Source organism: Barbatula barbatula (genome assembly GCF_947034865.1).
Source record: "Barbatula barbatula genome assembly, chromosome: 5".
NCBI classification, from domain to species: Eukaryota; Metazoa; Chordata; class Actinopteri; order Cypriniformes; family Nemacheilidae; genus Barbatula; species Barbatula barbatula.
Window position 1 is genome coordinate 5,772,218 of NC_136769.1, and position 15,016 is coordinate 5,787,233.

Consider the following 15,016-nt stretch of genomic DNA (forward strand, 5'->3'; position numbering starts at 1 on the left):
CAAATATTATTATTTTATTACATTATTACTTTACGATCCGGATGGAAACATTGTGTTAACCATGCAACTAATTTATTGGACTGTATTTAATTCTGCACATCATTTAATTAAAGGAACAGTTCACCCAAAAATGAAAATGTTGTCGTCATTTACTCACCCCAGGTTGTTTTAAATCAGATTAAATGTCTTGGTTCAGCCAAACACAAAGGAAGATATTTGTTAGAATGTCAGTAACCAAACAGATCTCATTCCCCATTGACTCCCATAGTATTTATGTGTGGACATAAATGGGGATGAGATCTGTTTGGTTACTGACGTTCTTCCAAATATCTTCCTTCGTGAAACAATTGTATTGAAACACATTAAGTTCTTGGAGTTTATAGGTTAAAGAGAAACTTCATATATTTCAGAAAAATCAAGGTGAGAATAAACTCAAGTAATGTGACCGTAAGAAATGTTCTAGGCTAGAGCTACAGTAAAACATGACATCATCTTAAAATCTGTGATTTAAGAAATATTTGCGAAAAACAACCAACTTCTTACAGAAATACTGTATAAAGTTAAATATTTATTACAAAATATTGTGTACTTCACAAAGCAAAATAGCAAAATAGTGATAAAAATGCTTCTTAACTCTAATGAACAGAAACACAAAACAGAGACACATAACTATTGCATATAGTCTACAGAATAACAAAGTTATTCACTCATATGTAACACAAATAATCTTCAGTAATACTTAATGTCATTAAAATAATTTGGGAATGAAGATAAAAGTTTAAGATTTAGTCAAATGTACTTTGGGTAGAACCTGTTGTTAGATGATAATAGATACATTTAGTTGATCTCTTAGGAATCACACAGACCGTTGGGAATGGGATACAGACACAGTAAAGTAAGAGGACCTTATACAGATGCAGGGATTTTAAAATCACATTAACATCATGATTTTACTATATTACACCCAAACCTTACACAAACCCACTGACATAATACATCTGAAGCAACACATCTCTCACTTTCTCTCTCTTTCAATAGCACAAAACACCTGAATTTACTGATTTGACCTTTTACTGCAACACACCAGCGATATAAAAGTATTAACACAAGACTCACAACACCAGAAAAAAACATTTACACTTGCAAAGTTAATTTGACTAAATGTTGCTTCTGTTTTTCTTAAACTTCTCAGATCAATACAGTGAAAATAATCAAACCTGTTTTCTTTACTATCCAGGTTTTGTTACTGAACCTGATATCAGATCTACACATTATCACATGACACTTAAATATATGAGCTGAAAACAAATGTTATGAGTGTCATGAATATTACACAGTATGAAAAGTTTACAGTAAAAATATAACTAATAGTAATAATGACACAAAGTCTGTTGCTATAAGAGAACGGAGATTATCGAGCATTTACTGTGATGCACATAAAGCTTTGAGTTGTTTATAGTTAGTTTTAGTAAATGTGCTGTTGTGTTTTTCTCCGCTGGTCTTTGATTTAATCTGAGATCACATCATTACATTTATGTTTATTTAATCACATGTCACATCAATACAACCAGAAGCAACATCTGAAACAACAAACATATATGTAAAAATGTTATTCTTATATATTAAGATGTTGTTTTCATGTGTTACTTATTTGTGTGATCTGATAAATCAGATTTGGTTTCATCTCTCAATCTGAAGCATTTGAACACCAGCACGACTGTCACTAACAGATATGGACAAACTGCCAGCAGAAAACTGAACATCTTGAGACCAGACATCTCCTCCTGAAAACCTGAAAAAGTGTTAACATGTTATCATGCAGAATATCTGAACTATAACAAACTCATCTCACATCACATGACAGACTCGCTCACCTGTGACTGAGATCCAGCTCTTTAGAGACGCTCCTCTCTCTGGGTGTTTACAGTAGTAGAAACCCTCATGTGACTTTGAGACTGTAGAGATGATCATCGTGTCTCCTGTAGTCTGATTCTGCTCCTCTGATCCATCTTTATAGAATTCAGCTCTGAGGTTTGACGGGTTTTTATATCGATATAAACAGTGAAGAGTCAGAGAATCTCCTTCAGTCACAGGATGAACAGCACTGTCCAGAATCACATCACCGTCTACACAACAGAGGAACAAATGTAATGTAATAATAGTGATATTTTGTGTTGAGATAAGAAATACAGAATTATAAACTCACCGTGTATTGAGATATTAACAGGATGAAGTTTGTGTCCAGATTCAGACTCACACCAGTACACTCCAGTGTCAGACGTGATGAGAGATCTGATTGTACATGTAGATTCTGTTCCTGTAGATCTGACCGATGATGATGAAGATGATGGACAAGTTTCCAGTGTGTTTGTGTATCTTCTCACTGTCCATCCAGTAGAGTTCCTGTGATCCTCACAGCTCAGAGAGAGAGATTCAGATGAGAAGTGTTGAGTTCTGTTGGGTCTGATGTTCAGAGACACTGAAGAAGAACCACCTGAGAAGAAAAACACAGTTTATAGATGAATGAATAAATGAAGGATATAAGAGCTTGTTGTTGTTTAGTTGTGTGTGTTGAAGTCACCAGTGATCCACAGTGGTTGTGTGTTGCTGTGGTGTGTGTGATAGACTGGATCTCCTCTCTCTGCTCGGCACATATAAACTCCTGTGTGCTTCAGAGCAGCAGAACTCACAGTGTAGTTGCCTTTAGATCCTCCACTGCTGTCTGACACCAGATCATAACCTGGAGAGAGAAATGTGCTTCACATTAAGGTTTAAAGATGGAATATTCAATAGAAAATAACTAACTGAGAGGGTATTACCTGAGGAAAGATTGTGTTGAGTGAACCAGCTGAATGTCCAGCCTGTAGAGGATCTGTTAACCTCACACATCAGAGTCACTGAATCTCCTTCAGTCAGCCACTGCTGTGGAGAAACTCTTAAAACTGTCTTGGGTTGATCTGAAAGTGAGAAATCTCTCATGAATAACATGTGACACTTCAGTTCTTCACAGTAATGATGATGAACAAACATATAAACTCACATGATGATACAGTCAGTGTAACAGCATCACTCTTCTCAGAGTTTTGTCCGTTTACTCTCTTTCCTCCACACGTGTAGTTACCGCTGTGCTGATGGTTAACTGTGATTTTACACTCTTGTGTTTTGCATTGGTTGACTGTATTCCAGCGGTTATATTTCTCTACAGTCCAGCTGTATGTCCACTTAGTGTCTTGTTCAGTCTGTATGTCACATCTCACAGTGACAGTTTCTCCTGAGAACAGCTGTTTGTCAGGCTCAATGCTCAAAACTGCTTTAGGACTCTCTGTACAAACATGACAAAGTATAATTAATCTATTTGTATGTTTAGGAGGAAAAGCGTTTGTCCAGCAGACAAAAAAGTGAGTTATAAAACTGACACATAAACGAGAGTCTAAACTGATAAATTCCAGTTCGTCTGAAGTCTTCTTTAACATTTCTCCTCTTGTGTTACATGGATGACTGTAAGTTTGGAACAGCGTAAGGGGACATCAAATAATGACAGAAAATGTATTCATGGAGTTAAGACACTACAACCCATAGAAAAGATAAAATATCTACACCTGACTGACCTCATGACATCTCAAAATCTCACCTGTGACATTGATCCACAGCACATCACTGTAGTCTGTGTAATAGACTGGATTCCCTCTTCCAGCTCTACACCAGAACTGACCTCCATCTGAAACTTTAGCTTTGTATATTGTGTAGGAGTTTGTATCTGTTGTCGTCTTCTCAGTGTTCTGTGTGTGTTGATACCAGTAAAACTTCCATCCAGTGAAGTGATTCATGAGACACTTCAGAGTCACTGTGTTTCCTGTCAGTACAGATCCTTCAGTATCTGATGTGAGTTCAGCTTTTGGTTTTGATCCTGCAGGAGAATAAAACACATTCAGATGCTGTAGAGTCTCAGAGTTCATCTGTTTCTCTCTGAGTCTTTATTACAGTAATGACTGACCTTCAACAGAGAGAGTCACATGATCACTGTCCTGTGAGGATGAGGGGCGTCCAGCTCTCTCTCCTCTACACCAGAACTCATCCTGATCAGATTGAATAACTCTTCTGATAGTGAGAGTGTTTGTGTTTACAGTGTAACGCTCAGAGCTCAACACTTTATCTCTGCTTTTATACCACAGAAATCTCCAGTTACTGTAATGATGAATCTCACACTTCAGAGTGACTGTCTCTCCAGTGAATACAGATGTGTCTGGTGTTACACTCACTGTAGCTCTGGGTAAAGCTGAGGAAAGAAAAAAAGCAGGATAACAAGAATATATATAACATATAATATGACCATTGGCATAATGTTTTTTAAATTAAACTCACCCGTCACAATGAGATCAACAGATGATCTTGATGTATTTTGTGGTCGTTCATGTATCTCTGTTTTACACGAGTACCGACTCTGATCAGATTGAGAAACTGAACTGATAGTGAGAGTGTTTGTGTTTACAGTGTAATGTTGAGTCTTATAAACTTCAGTTCTGTCTTTATACCACAGATATCTCCAGTTTAATGATCTGTATTGTTCTTCTATCTCACACTTCAGAGTGACTGTCTCTCCAGTGAACACAGATGTGTTTGGTGTTACACTCACTGTAGCTCTGGGTAAAGCTGTAAAGATAATGTCATATTTACTCATAGGGCTTTAATACACACAAACATATTATTATCAATGGAACGTTCCAGTTTGGTCTAGAGCAACGGTATTAAATATTTGTGTTTATTATATTGTAATAATGTGGTAAGTGTTTTATAAAAGCTCCAGTACTTTATGTGTCACTCTGTCTGTGAAAAGCTTTTAAAAACATTTGAAAGATAACCTTAAAGTCTTTAATGCTTATATCAACACATTTGTCGTTTTCAGTCTCTGGTTTTGTGTTTGTTGAATTTATTGTGTGTGTTTTGTTTTTGACTCAAAAAACCTTTTAATCTCAAGAAACTAATCTGGTCACCTATAAAATGAAATGAATCTATCAAATAAAAACTAATGAATCTATAAGAACACAATAAATGTTGTTTCAGTCACTGTAGCTCTGGGTAAATAAGGTTTAATAACTCTTTTAACATAGACTGTTTATATCCATAAATCTGAATGATTCATGAAAATGAAACCATATATTTCTGGTCCTCCTAAAACACTGATAAACATGATCACTGACATAATGTTTCTTTAACACACACACATGAGATGATATTAAACTCACCCGTCACAATGAGATCAACAGATGATCTTGATGTAGTTTGTGGTCGTTCATGCATCTCTGTTTCACACGAGTACTGACTCTGATCAGATTGAGAAACTGAACTGATAGTGAGAGTGTTTGTGTTTACAGTGTAATGTTGAGTCTTATAAACTTCAGTTCTGTCTTTATACCACAGATATCTCCAGTTTAATGATCTGTATTGTTCTTCTATCTCACACTTCAGAGTGACTGTCTCTCCAGTGAACACAGATGTGTCTGGTGTTACTCTCACTGTAGCTCTGGGTAAAGCTGTAAAGATAATGTCATATTTACTCATAGGGCTTTAATACACACAAACATATTATTATGAATGGAACGTTCCAGTTTGGTCTAAAGCAACGGTATATTAGTAAATATTTGTGTTTATTATAACATATTAATATTGTAATAATGTGGTTAGTGTTTTATAAAAGCTCCAGTACTTTATGTCACTCTGTCTGTGAAAAGCTTTTAAAAACATTTGAAAGATAACCTTAAAGTCTTTAACCCTTATATAGCATCAATAAAACTGTTAACATCAATATATAATCATATAAATGAAAACTAGAGTACTTTGATTTGAAGTTTTATTTTATTTACTACTATGATCTTCTTCCCAGTGTGACAGTAATGATTTTAATCTGAAATAGAGAACACTACTGTACATTTCATTTATCTACACAGAATGACGCCTTTCTCTTTTCAATAAAAAAACAATAGCTGTGGAGATATTATAAATCCAACACTGTTCATCACTATACGTTTGTGTTTTTCACATCTGTCTGTTATTTCATGTTTGGTGAATGTATTGTGTATGTTTTGTTTACGTATTTAATTTCTCTCATTAAAAGATTATAATCTCAAGAAACTAACCTGATAAACTAAAGTTTGTAATGAAGAAAATGTTTCATATTGAGCAAAATATGACTGAATACAGATAAACACTCACCTGATACTGTCAGTGTAACTGCATCACTGGTGTGTGAGGATCCTCTGATCTCTGTCCCTTTACAGTTGTATTTACCTGCTTCAGACTCACTAACAGAATTGATCATGTATTTCTGTTGTTTATTCTGCTGGATGACTGAATCTTTATACCATCTGTACTGCCAGCTAGTGTCTCCTCCTCCAGTGATGTCACATGTGAGAGTGACAGTTTCTCCACTGAATACATGTTCACCAGGCCATAAAGACACTTGAGCTTTTGGTCTTTCTGTACAATGACAAACAATTCACAATAAAATATAAGTCAAATGATGTCTGTGATATTCTATATGAACACAGATTGACAGATCATAAAACTGAAACAAACAATGTTCAATGTTAATACTTTCAAATAATGTAATAATACTTGCCCTTTACTGTCACTCTTATTGGATCACTGTATAGTGTGTAATAGTTTTCTCTTCTGCCTCTGCACTTGTATTCTCCTCCATCAGAGACTTTCACAGAACTGATTCTTTTAGTTCCTGAAGTTTTACTGGATTCATAGTTTGAGGGTGTGAGAAAGAGAATCTCCCATCCAGTGAACTGATCCACTGCACAGGTCAGAATAACTGTGTCTCCAGTGAACACAGAACTCTGTCGCTGTACAGTCAGAGTTGGTTTTATATCTGTTAATATTAAATCAAGATTTTGTTACTCAAATGTATGCAGTGAATTTAACTCATTGGCCAGTTAATGTAAAAAAAATACTTCTAAGTTTCATTATAGAAGCTATAAAAAGCTATAGTGAAATAAATGCTATTTAATAACTTTTTTTGTTTAGATCGGTCAGTGTCTTTGTCTTTACTGGTTTAGATCGGTCAGCGTCTCCGTCTTTACTGGTTTAGATCGGTCAGCGTCTCCGTCTTTACTGGTTTAGATCGGTCAGCGTCTCCATCTTTACTGGTTAAGATCGGTCAGCGTCTCCATCTTTACTGGTTTAGATCGGTCAGCGTCTCTGTTTTTACTGGTTTAGATCGGTCAGCGTCTCTGTCTTTACTGGTTTAGATCGGTCAGTGTCTCTATCTTTACTGGTTTAGATCGGTCAGTGTCTCTATCTTTACTGGTTTAGATCGGTCAGTGTCTCCATCTTTACTGGTTTAGATCGGTCAGCGTCTCCATCTTTACTGGTTTAGATCGGTCAGTGTCTCCATCTTTACTGGTTTAGATCGGTCAGCGTCTCCATCTTTACTGGTTTAGATCGGTCAGTGTCTCCATCTTTACTGGTTTAGATCGGTCAGCGTCTCCATCTTTACTGGTTTAGATCGGTCAGCGTCTCTATCTTTACTGGTTTAGATCGGTCAGTGTCTCCATCTTTACTGGTTTAGATCGGTCAGTGTCTCTATCTTTACTGGTTTAGATCGGTCAGTGTCTCCATCTTTACTGGTTTAGATCGGTCAGCGTCTCTGTTTTTACTGGTTTAGATCGGTCAGTGTCTCCATCTTTACTGGTTTAGATCGGTCAGTGTCTCTATCTTTACTGGTTAAGATCAGTCAAAAAAACAAGGTAGAATTTTCCCGATATATTAACTATGACACTGCGGAGTGCGCATGTATCAACGCTCCGGCGGGAAATCAGGAGTCCTTTATATCATCATTTAGGCAAATGTGTACTTACTCAAATGTTAGCTCTACCTTTATTTTCTTATTATATTTATTTATTTTAAATATTGCTTTGAATGTATATTTTGACATCCAGTGAAAACAATTAATATTTATATTTCATTTAAATGAGTTAGTAATAGTTCTGTGTCACTTGAATTTGAATGTAAGGGCTCTTTTGTACTTGCATTGGTTACCGTTTAATATTTCAAAAAATGAAAATGCATGTGAATCCACAAATGTACTTGCGATCGGCCTTTGATAACAGATCCCACTGCGGCACCACAATGCATTGGATAATAGTTGCTTATTGTTTGAAAGGACAAACTGTCCAGTTGTATGTATAGGAAATGCTGCTTTCAATGTATATTCTGACATCCAGTAAAGACATTGGTTTGTTTTAAAATGGAACATTTTCGTGAATTTGTAATGTGAACGATAGTTGTAATTCAACTTTGATTCAATTGAAAGACGGGCTCTTTACTTACGTTAGTGTTTAATGTTTAAAGGTGAAATGTTTGTGTCAGCAGTCCATGTTTATTTAGAAATTTAAGAGTTAAAAGTGAAATGGTATGTTACTTGAAATTGAATGTAAGAGGATTTAAGTGTTTAAAAAATAAAGTTTGTTCATTGAATTTTTTTTATTGCAATCTCCTTTCAGTAAATTCAACCATCTCTTAATATGTAACATTTAATACTTTATATTGGCTGTATATTACTAATAATAATCAGCTAGATGAACAATACCTGCTGTCAAAGTGTAAAAATTACCCAATTTTATAATGTAATTACTTAAATTACGTAAAATTTATCCAATTGAATTTCGTTTGTTATAACATAAATGTAGGTGCTCTTTACTCAAAAATATGGGGAAGAATATACAAATTGTAACCTCAATTTTATAGGTTGTTTTTTCAAAGTGTACTAAGTTGAATTAATTGAAGTTAAATTGAATTTGAAGAAAATACAAGATTGTAGGGCTCAAAAAAATTACAGGAATTTATTTGTGTCACAACCCCGTTTCTGACCCGTGGAGATCATTTGCCTTCTTAAGCCCACAGAGGTGCTGATAGGGATCAAAAGCTTTTAGCAGCGATGATTGTCCAGTACATTGAGGGTTAAATATGGTCTTCTGATTGGTCAATTAAATTGTCTCGTGTATCATCATTTCAACAGTTTTTATAACATCTAAACCTTCAGTCATTTTGTCTTTCCTACAGCCTGAACCACTGACACCCTTACAGGACAAAAACACCCTTACATGACAAATCACATTCTATATGAATTAAACTGATTGATTCTGGATTATAAAAACAAATATTTATAAAAGTAGTGTTTCTGATTCTAGTTTATTTATATTTCATTTTAATGCCAATGACACGATTGTTTACTGCTAAATTGTGAATGATGATGAATACAGATAAACACTCACCTGATACTGTCAGTGTAACTGCATCACTGGTGTATGAGAATCCTCTGATCTCTGCTCCTTCACAGGTGTATTTACCCGCATGAGACTCACTAACAGACCAGATTGTGTATTTCTGTTCATAACTGAAGGTGTAATAATAGTTTGAATCTTTATACCATCTGTACAGCCAGATAGTGTTTCCTCCTCCATTGATGACACATGTGAGAGTGACAGTTTCTCCTCTGAATACATGATGACCAGGCCATACAGACACTTGAGCTTTTGGTCTTTCTGTACAATGACAAACAATTCACACTAAAATTAAAGTAAACTTATGTCTGGGATATTCTATATGAGCACAGATTGACTGATTGCAAAATCTCTTCTGAGTGAAGCGGGCTTTTCTGTTTTCCGGCCTCTACTCGAGCATCGGAACAGGCCTGCAACCGAGTGGGATGTGTGAATGCTTTGTTGGGTGTGTAATATGTATGTGGTGAAATGCAGGGGCGCAACTACTCAGTGTTAGGGGGGTATGCAGAAACAGTTTTGGCGCCCCCCCACACTCTAAATAAAAGAGTGTGCCTGACATCATCATGTATGGGCTTGAAATAATAAAGGTTTATTTTAAAAGCATAGCAGACAGCTACTGTAAGCCTCCATAATTATATGGTATATGGACACAAATATATAAAAATGTATTCATGGAAATTTCTCTGCCATTTCTTTTTGCCGTATCTAAAACGTACCGATCCGTACCGAAACGTGACACTAGTGTATCGTATCGAACCGAACCCTGAATTTTGTGAACCATTACACCCCTACCTTTTCCATATTCATAATATTAAGAAATTCATCTGTTGGTATCAAGTATCAAGTTGGTATCAAGCTCCCTCTACACTTCCACCTAATGTTAGACCTACCTGTTGCTTTCCCCTGTCTTTCCTGATCCACCATCCTCACACTTAAATAAAATAAATTCGCTATTAAATATAGCAGCCTAAATTACATGTTTAAATCAGCCTAGGGATGGCATCAGATAAGACAACTATTATGAAGTAAGGTTGTGCTGCTGTTGAAATTACATTAACATTTGGGATTTTAAAAAGTACAAATATGACACACATGCATATAGAAAAGTAATTACAGGGTCACATCTCTCTCTGTTTAAAAGTCTGTGCTGATATATATACATACATACATACACATATAGCACAGATCTTTAAAGAAGGAGAAATGTGGCCCTTGCAGCTTCCATGTCACCCAGCAGATGTAAAGTAGCTTGTATGTCTGACAGCACAGCTGAGCTAACATGAAGCTAATGGTAAAATAAAATCCATTATAAACCAGCCTTATTGCATAAGGAATGTTTTTCAGCTTCTAGTCATCTATTGTGCATGCTACATTATATTTACCAGTTCTTATTTTACTTTAATAAATATATACATATTGAGATATGTCATGTGGGTTTAACCAAAATCTAAATGTAGATATCAGCAGCAACATTATTTTGCATTAAGCTAGAATACACTTGCCAGTCAATATTTATATTTGCAAGCCTCCAAGTTTGGTAGCAAATCTATTCATGATTCCACGGTCGGTAGCTAACGTTAGTCTGTTAACATGAGTATTGTATTTGCAAGAATAGACGTCACATTTTAAATCCTACCTGTTGCCTTTCACCATCCACGTATTTAGCTGACGTCGCATCCCTTGACAGGCCATCTCCTTTTTCCATCTTTCTTTTTCTATTTTTAGCCCCCGAAGGCTTTTTTGGTTTATCCATCTTTTTCAAATTCAAATTTCAACTACAACTCACTAACGTTACTGCGTACTTAACGTAACTCACGGCGCCCCGCCCACTCGCGATATTACCCTTCCATGTCTAAATAAATTATATGATGGAATCTTATGAGGGCACCGGTGCCGCCTAGCCTGTTAGTCCTCTTAAATGTATATAACTTTTTATATATACAATAACATATAAATTTTATAAAAATGTATATAACTTTTATTATTTCAAATTTTTTAAACCATCGGGTTGGCGCCCCTATGCGCCGCATATAGCGCATACCCACTTTTTGCGCCACTGGTGAAATGGAATTAATGCCACGCCCATCATTAGTAGGTTTCGAGCTCTATATAAAGGATTCGCTCCGGTCGGAGGATGTGGCGTCATTGTTCAGCTAACTTCCGTTGTGGACTGGTGTTCTGCTGCCTGGTGTTGAGGGTAGGTCGTTTACCGTTCACCGTAGTTTGTTCGTCCTTGTGCTTGGGTGATATCATTGAATGTTTTACCCTTCTTTGGAAAGGCTGGTGTCTGTCTTGGCGGGTGCCTATTATATTGTCTGCATTGAAAAACTGCTCGATTTTACTGCGGTAAAGCTCCTTTACCTCGTTACATTACCGTTACATTTGCTTCTAGGAGTTGGGGAGGACCAGTGGGGTTGCAGGCTGGTGCGGCCATATACCGGAGTTCCTTAATTGCTTGTGTGGTTTTTCTGTTCTTTTTTCGGTTTAGGTTTTGTCCTTGCTTTGAATTTCACATTTGTATTTGATTTAATTGTAGCACGTGTAGCTCCTTTGGAAGCCGGACCTCTAGCCTGCCTCCCTGCTGGCGATCCCCAGACTCTGGTCGGCAGCTCTAATCTAACTCTAGTATTTTAATGTTTTCTAACCCATGCTGTCATTTGTATTACGATTATTACCGATTTTAAAAGAACGCATGGGGTTTTCCCAAATCATTGATTAAAATAAATTATATTTTGATATTCACGTCTCATTGTTTTCAGTCATTAGAAATCTGAACCTGTGTGTCTGAGTCTATATATTTCCCAGATAGGTGTGCTGGGTGGCGTAGTCGGTTATATCAATTCCCTTTTTCTTGTACCTTCCTTCCCCTCCCCTGAGCTTCGGTTACATGTACAAGGTCTAGTTTGTGTTTCTTTTGATTTCCGATCCAATGGGAAATTGTCAGAGAGTTTGTGCGGTTTAACTGTTTTTCAGGTTTAAGCGATTATACGCAAATCTTATTTTACTGAACCGTATACAGCACTGTTACATATGGGAGAGACACACAGAGGGTGATTTGGTTTTCAATTCTTTTTTATATTTTTACCTTCTGTGAATACAATTCATTTCTTTGTTTACATATTTTCGTGCACGTATGTGTTATTGTAGTGGTGAAAGTATACAGTGATTCGGTTTGGTATATAATATGAGGATACATTTGTAATATTAGGGTAACTGATTCACATAAGTACAAAAACCAAAAGGATCATAAATGCAAAAGAACCTTTATCAAGAACTCTCAGTAATTACCAGTAAGGGGACGAGGGGCTACATGTTCTTTGTTCCTTATTTAAAAACATTTGTTAACATTACAAAATTAAGAGAAAATATTTCACCTTTCCAAATTTTGCACTAAAAGTAAAACTGAGCAGAATAAATGTATTTTGTATATTGTTTTATAATCGTTCTTCCACATTCATCTGAAAGCATTAATGTTGGCTATGAGAATGGATTTATGAATGATTTCCCTAATGGTGGTCAATCTTGTGCTTCACAAAAGATCATTTGTATATTTCCCTGCTGAATATCAGCTCATGAATATTGTATGTGGTGTGATCAATAAAACAAAGTGACTCACGTGAGTCGATAGCTGAAATCAGCACTGTAAAGAAAAAAGAGAAAAAAACTTGATTCAGTTAAAACCTAAACATGGAGCTGATACATAATAAAACAAAGTTATTTTATTTTACACACAGCTGAATATTCTTCCTAAAATCACCATGTTGAGAGACACATGAGCAGCTAAATAATAGATTGTTGCTTCAATGACAAAAATAATCCACAATTTCTTCTGTTGTGTGACGCTGCAGCCGCACAGATGTCAGTATAAAGTCAACCAGCCAGTCAACCAACTGAATGTGTTTTAGAGTTTTAAGCAACATGTCTTTGTTTCAAGAACCTGTAAGAGTTCAACTCTAGATGATCTCTTCATTAATCCAAGAGCAGAGTCAGCAAACGAAAGGTAGCAAAAACAAAATATTCCAAAACAATAGACCGCTTCAATATAGCTAGGTGCACACAATGGGTAACATAGGCTCAAGACTGAACAAAGGATAACATGAGTCCCTATAAATAGGTTTAAATTCAGGTGTAGCGCATCAGGCTTGATTAGGGCGGTTTTGAGGTTGGATCCAGAGTAGATCGCCCCCTGCTGATCCGGAGGTAAGGAGCAATCACGAGGTAGATCCTTACAGAACCAAAGTATTGGTTTGGAAAATTAGGCCATATTCATTCATATACTTCATCAAACCTTTTAAAAATAGTTTTAAATTTTCTGTCCTGTCACGTACCACCAGTGGATGCTTCATATACATAGAACTGCTGGTATGTTTTACATTGACCACAGTTTGAGAATCACTGATCTAGATCTCAAATCTAAACATGAAGAATCACACAAACCCACATGCATATTTACAAAAGATTAACTGTGACTTGTTCATTCAACGCTGATTTGTAGTTGTGAACAACTCACACACTGGTCAAACCACAGAACTCAAAAGAAGCAGAAACTAAAACCACAGTGAACTCGTCCCCATCTTTCTCTATTTCATCAAACCACTGACACTGAACGTTGTGCTGGACAAAAACGAATACTATGTAGTTCTTCCTATGATATGATAATAAATTTAGGACAAAACAATGTTTTTTTACGTATTTACAGGACAAAATCATAAGGCAAAAAGGCAGTGTATCAGGAAATAAGAGTTTGTTGTACAATACAAATATATATATATATATATATATATATCCTGGCAAATATAGCATACACTAGTTATTAAGTTATTGTTTTATAGTCATTCTCATGAACCTCGTCTCAAATGTGTGTTGGTGTAACTTTTCCTAAATTCGTCTAAAAGCTCAGCTTTAGTTTGCACTCCATACACAACTAATAAAGAGAGAACAAACATTTCAATTGTGCAAAGTTTGACCTCACTTCTGGTCACTACTGTATATCACGAGATAAAGATTTCAATTAAGAGAGCAGCAAGAAAAGGTTTTGAAAAATGAAACACTGAGAAGAAGATAATACTCACAGATCACTAGAAGAAGAGAACTGAGCTCCATACTGATCTACTGATGACACACTTCAACAAACACACTGTTAAACACTCAAACACTTCCTCTATAACACCAATGTACAACCCCTGCGTCTCAAACTGCATACTCTTCACCCTTAATAGTGTTTGAAATTACAACGATTATGTGCCAAATCTTAATAAATTGAAATGTGTATTTTTCAAGTAGCCGATATTACCCACAACGTATTTTGAGAACAAGACATTTAGCGACGATGCATTAAAATATATAAGAGAACTGTTATGCAGCAAACATAAATGTTCTAAATGAAATCCACACAGTACCGCAGAGATTTACATGCATACAGTATGTACACAGATGTTTGATTGTGACGCTTTTAACAGCGTCATGAAGTAAAACAATATTTATTTGTCATTAACAGCACAATATAATGTCTGTACTGAACATTTATCTCTCACACACTGGTTAATATCACAGAACTGAAATAGAGATAAAACTACCATAACAAGATCTCCTTCATCTCATTCTGTTCTAGCAGACCGCAAAAACTGACGGTACTGTGACAATAATACACATATGAAGATACAACAGATCAAATGTCTACAGTAAAGTTTAACTTTAGACACTAGGAAAATTCTACTGAAAAAAGTAAT

General features: G+C 35.9%; 1 protein-coding gene across 1 annotated transcript; it reads right to left on the reverse strand.

Moving 5' to 3' along the window:
• Window positions 1-557: 557 nt before the first annotated feature.
• On the reverse strand, window positions 558-9,509 carry LOC306894877 (Fc receptor-like protein 5; the record flags this gene model as incomplete). Its single annotated transcript, XM_079457714.1, has 11 exons — window positions 558-1,792; window positions 1,875-2,126; window positions 2,207-2,494; window positions 2,582-2,740; window positions 2,820-2,957; window positions 3,041-3,322; window positions 3,632-3,907; window positions 3,995-4,276; window positions 6,211-6,474; window positions 9,279-9,335; window positions 9,434-9,509. The coding sequence occupies 11 exons, from the start codon at window positions 9,507-9,509 to the stop codon at window positions 1,644-1,646; spliced, it is 2,223 nt and encodes a 740-aa protein (XP_079313840.1). The 3' UTR covers window positions 558-1,643.
• Window positions 9,510-15,016: the final 5,507 nt, after the last annotated feature.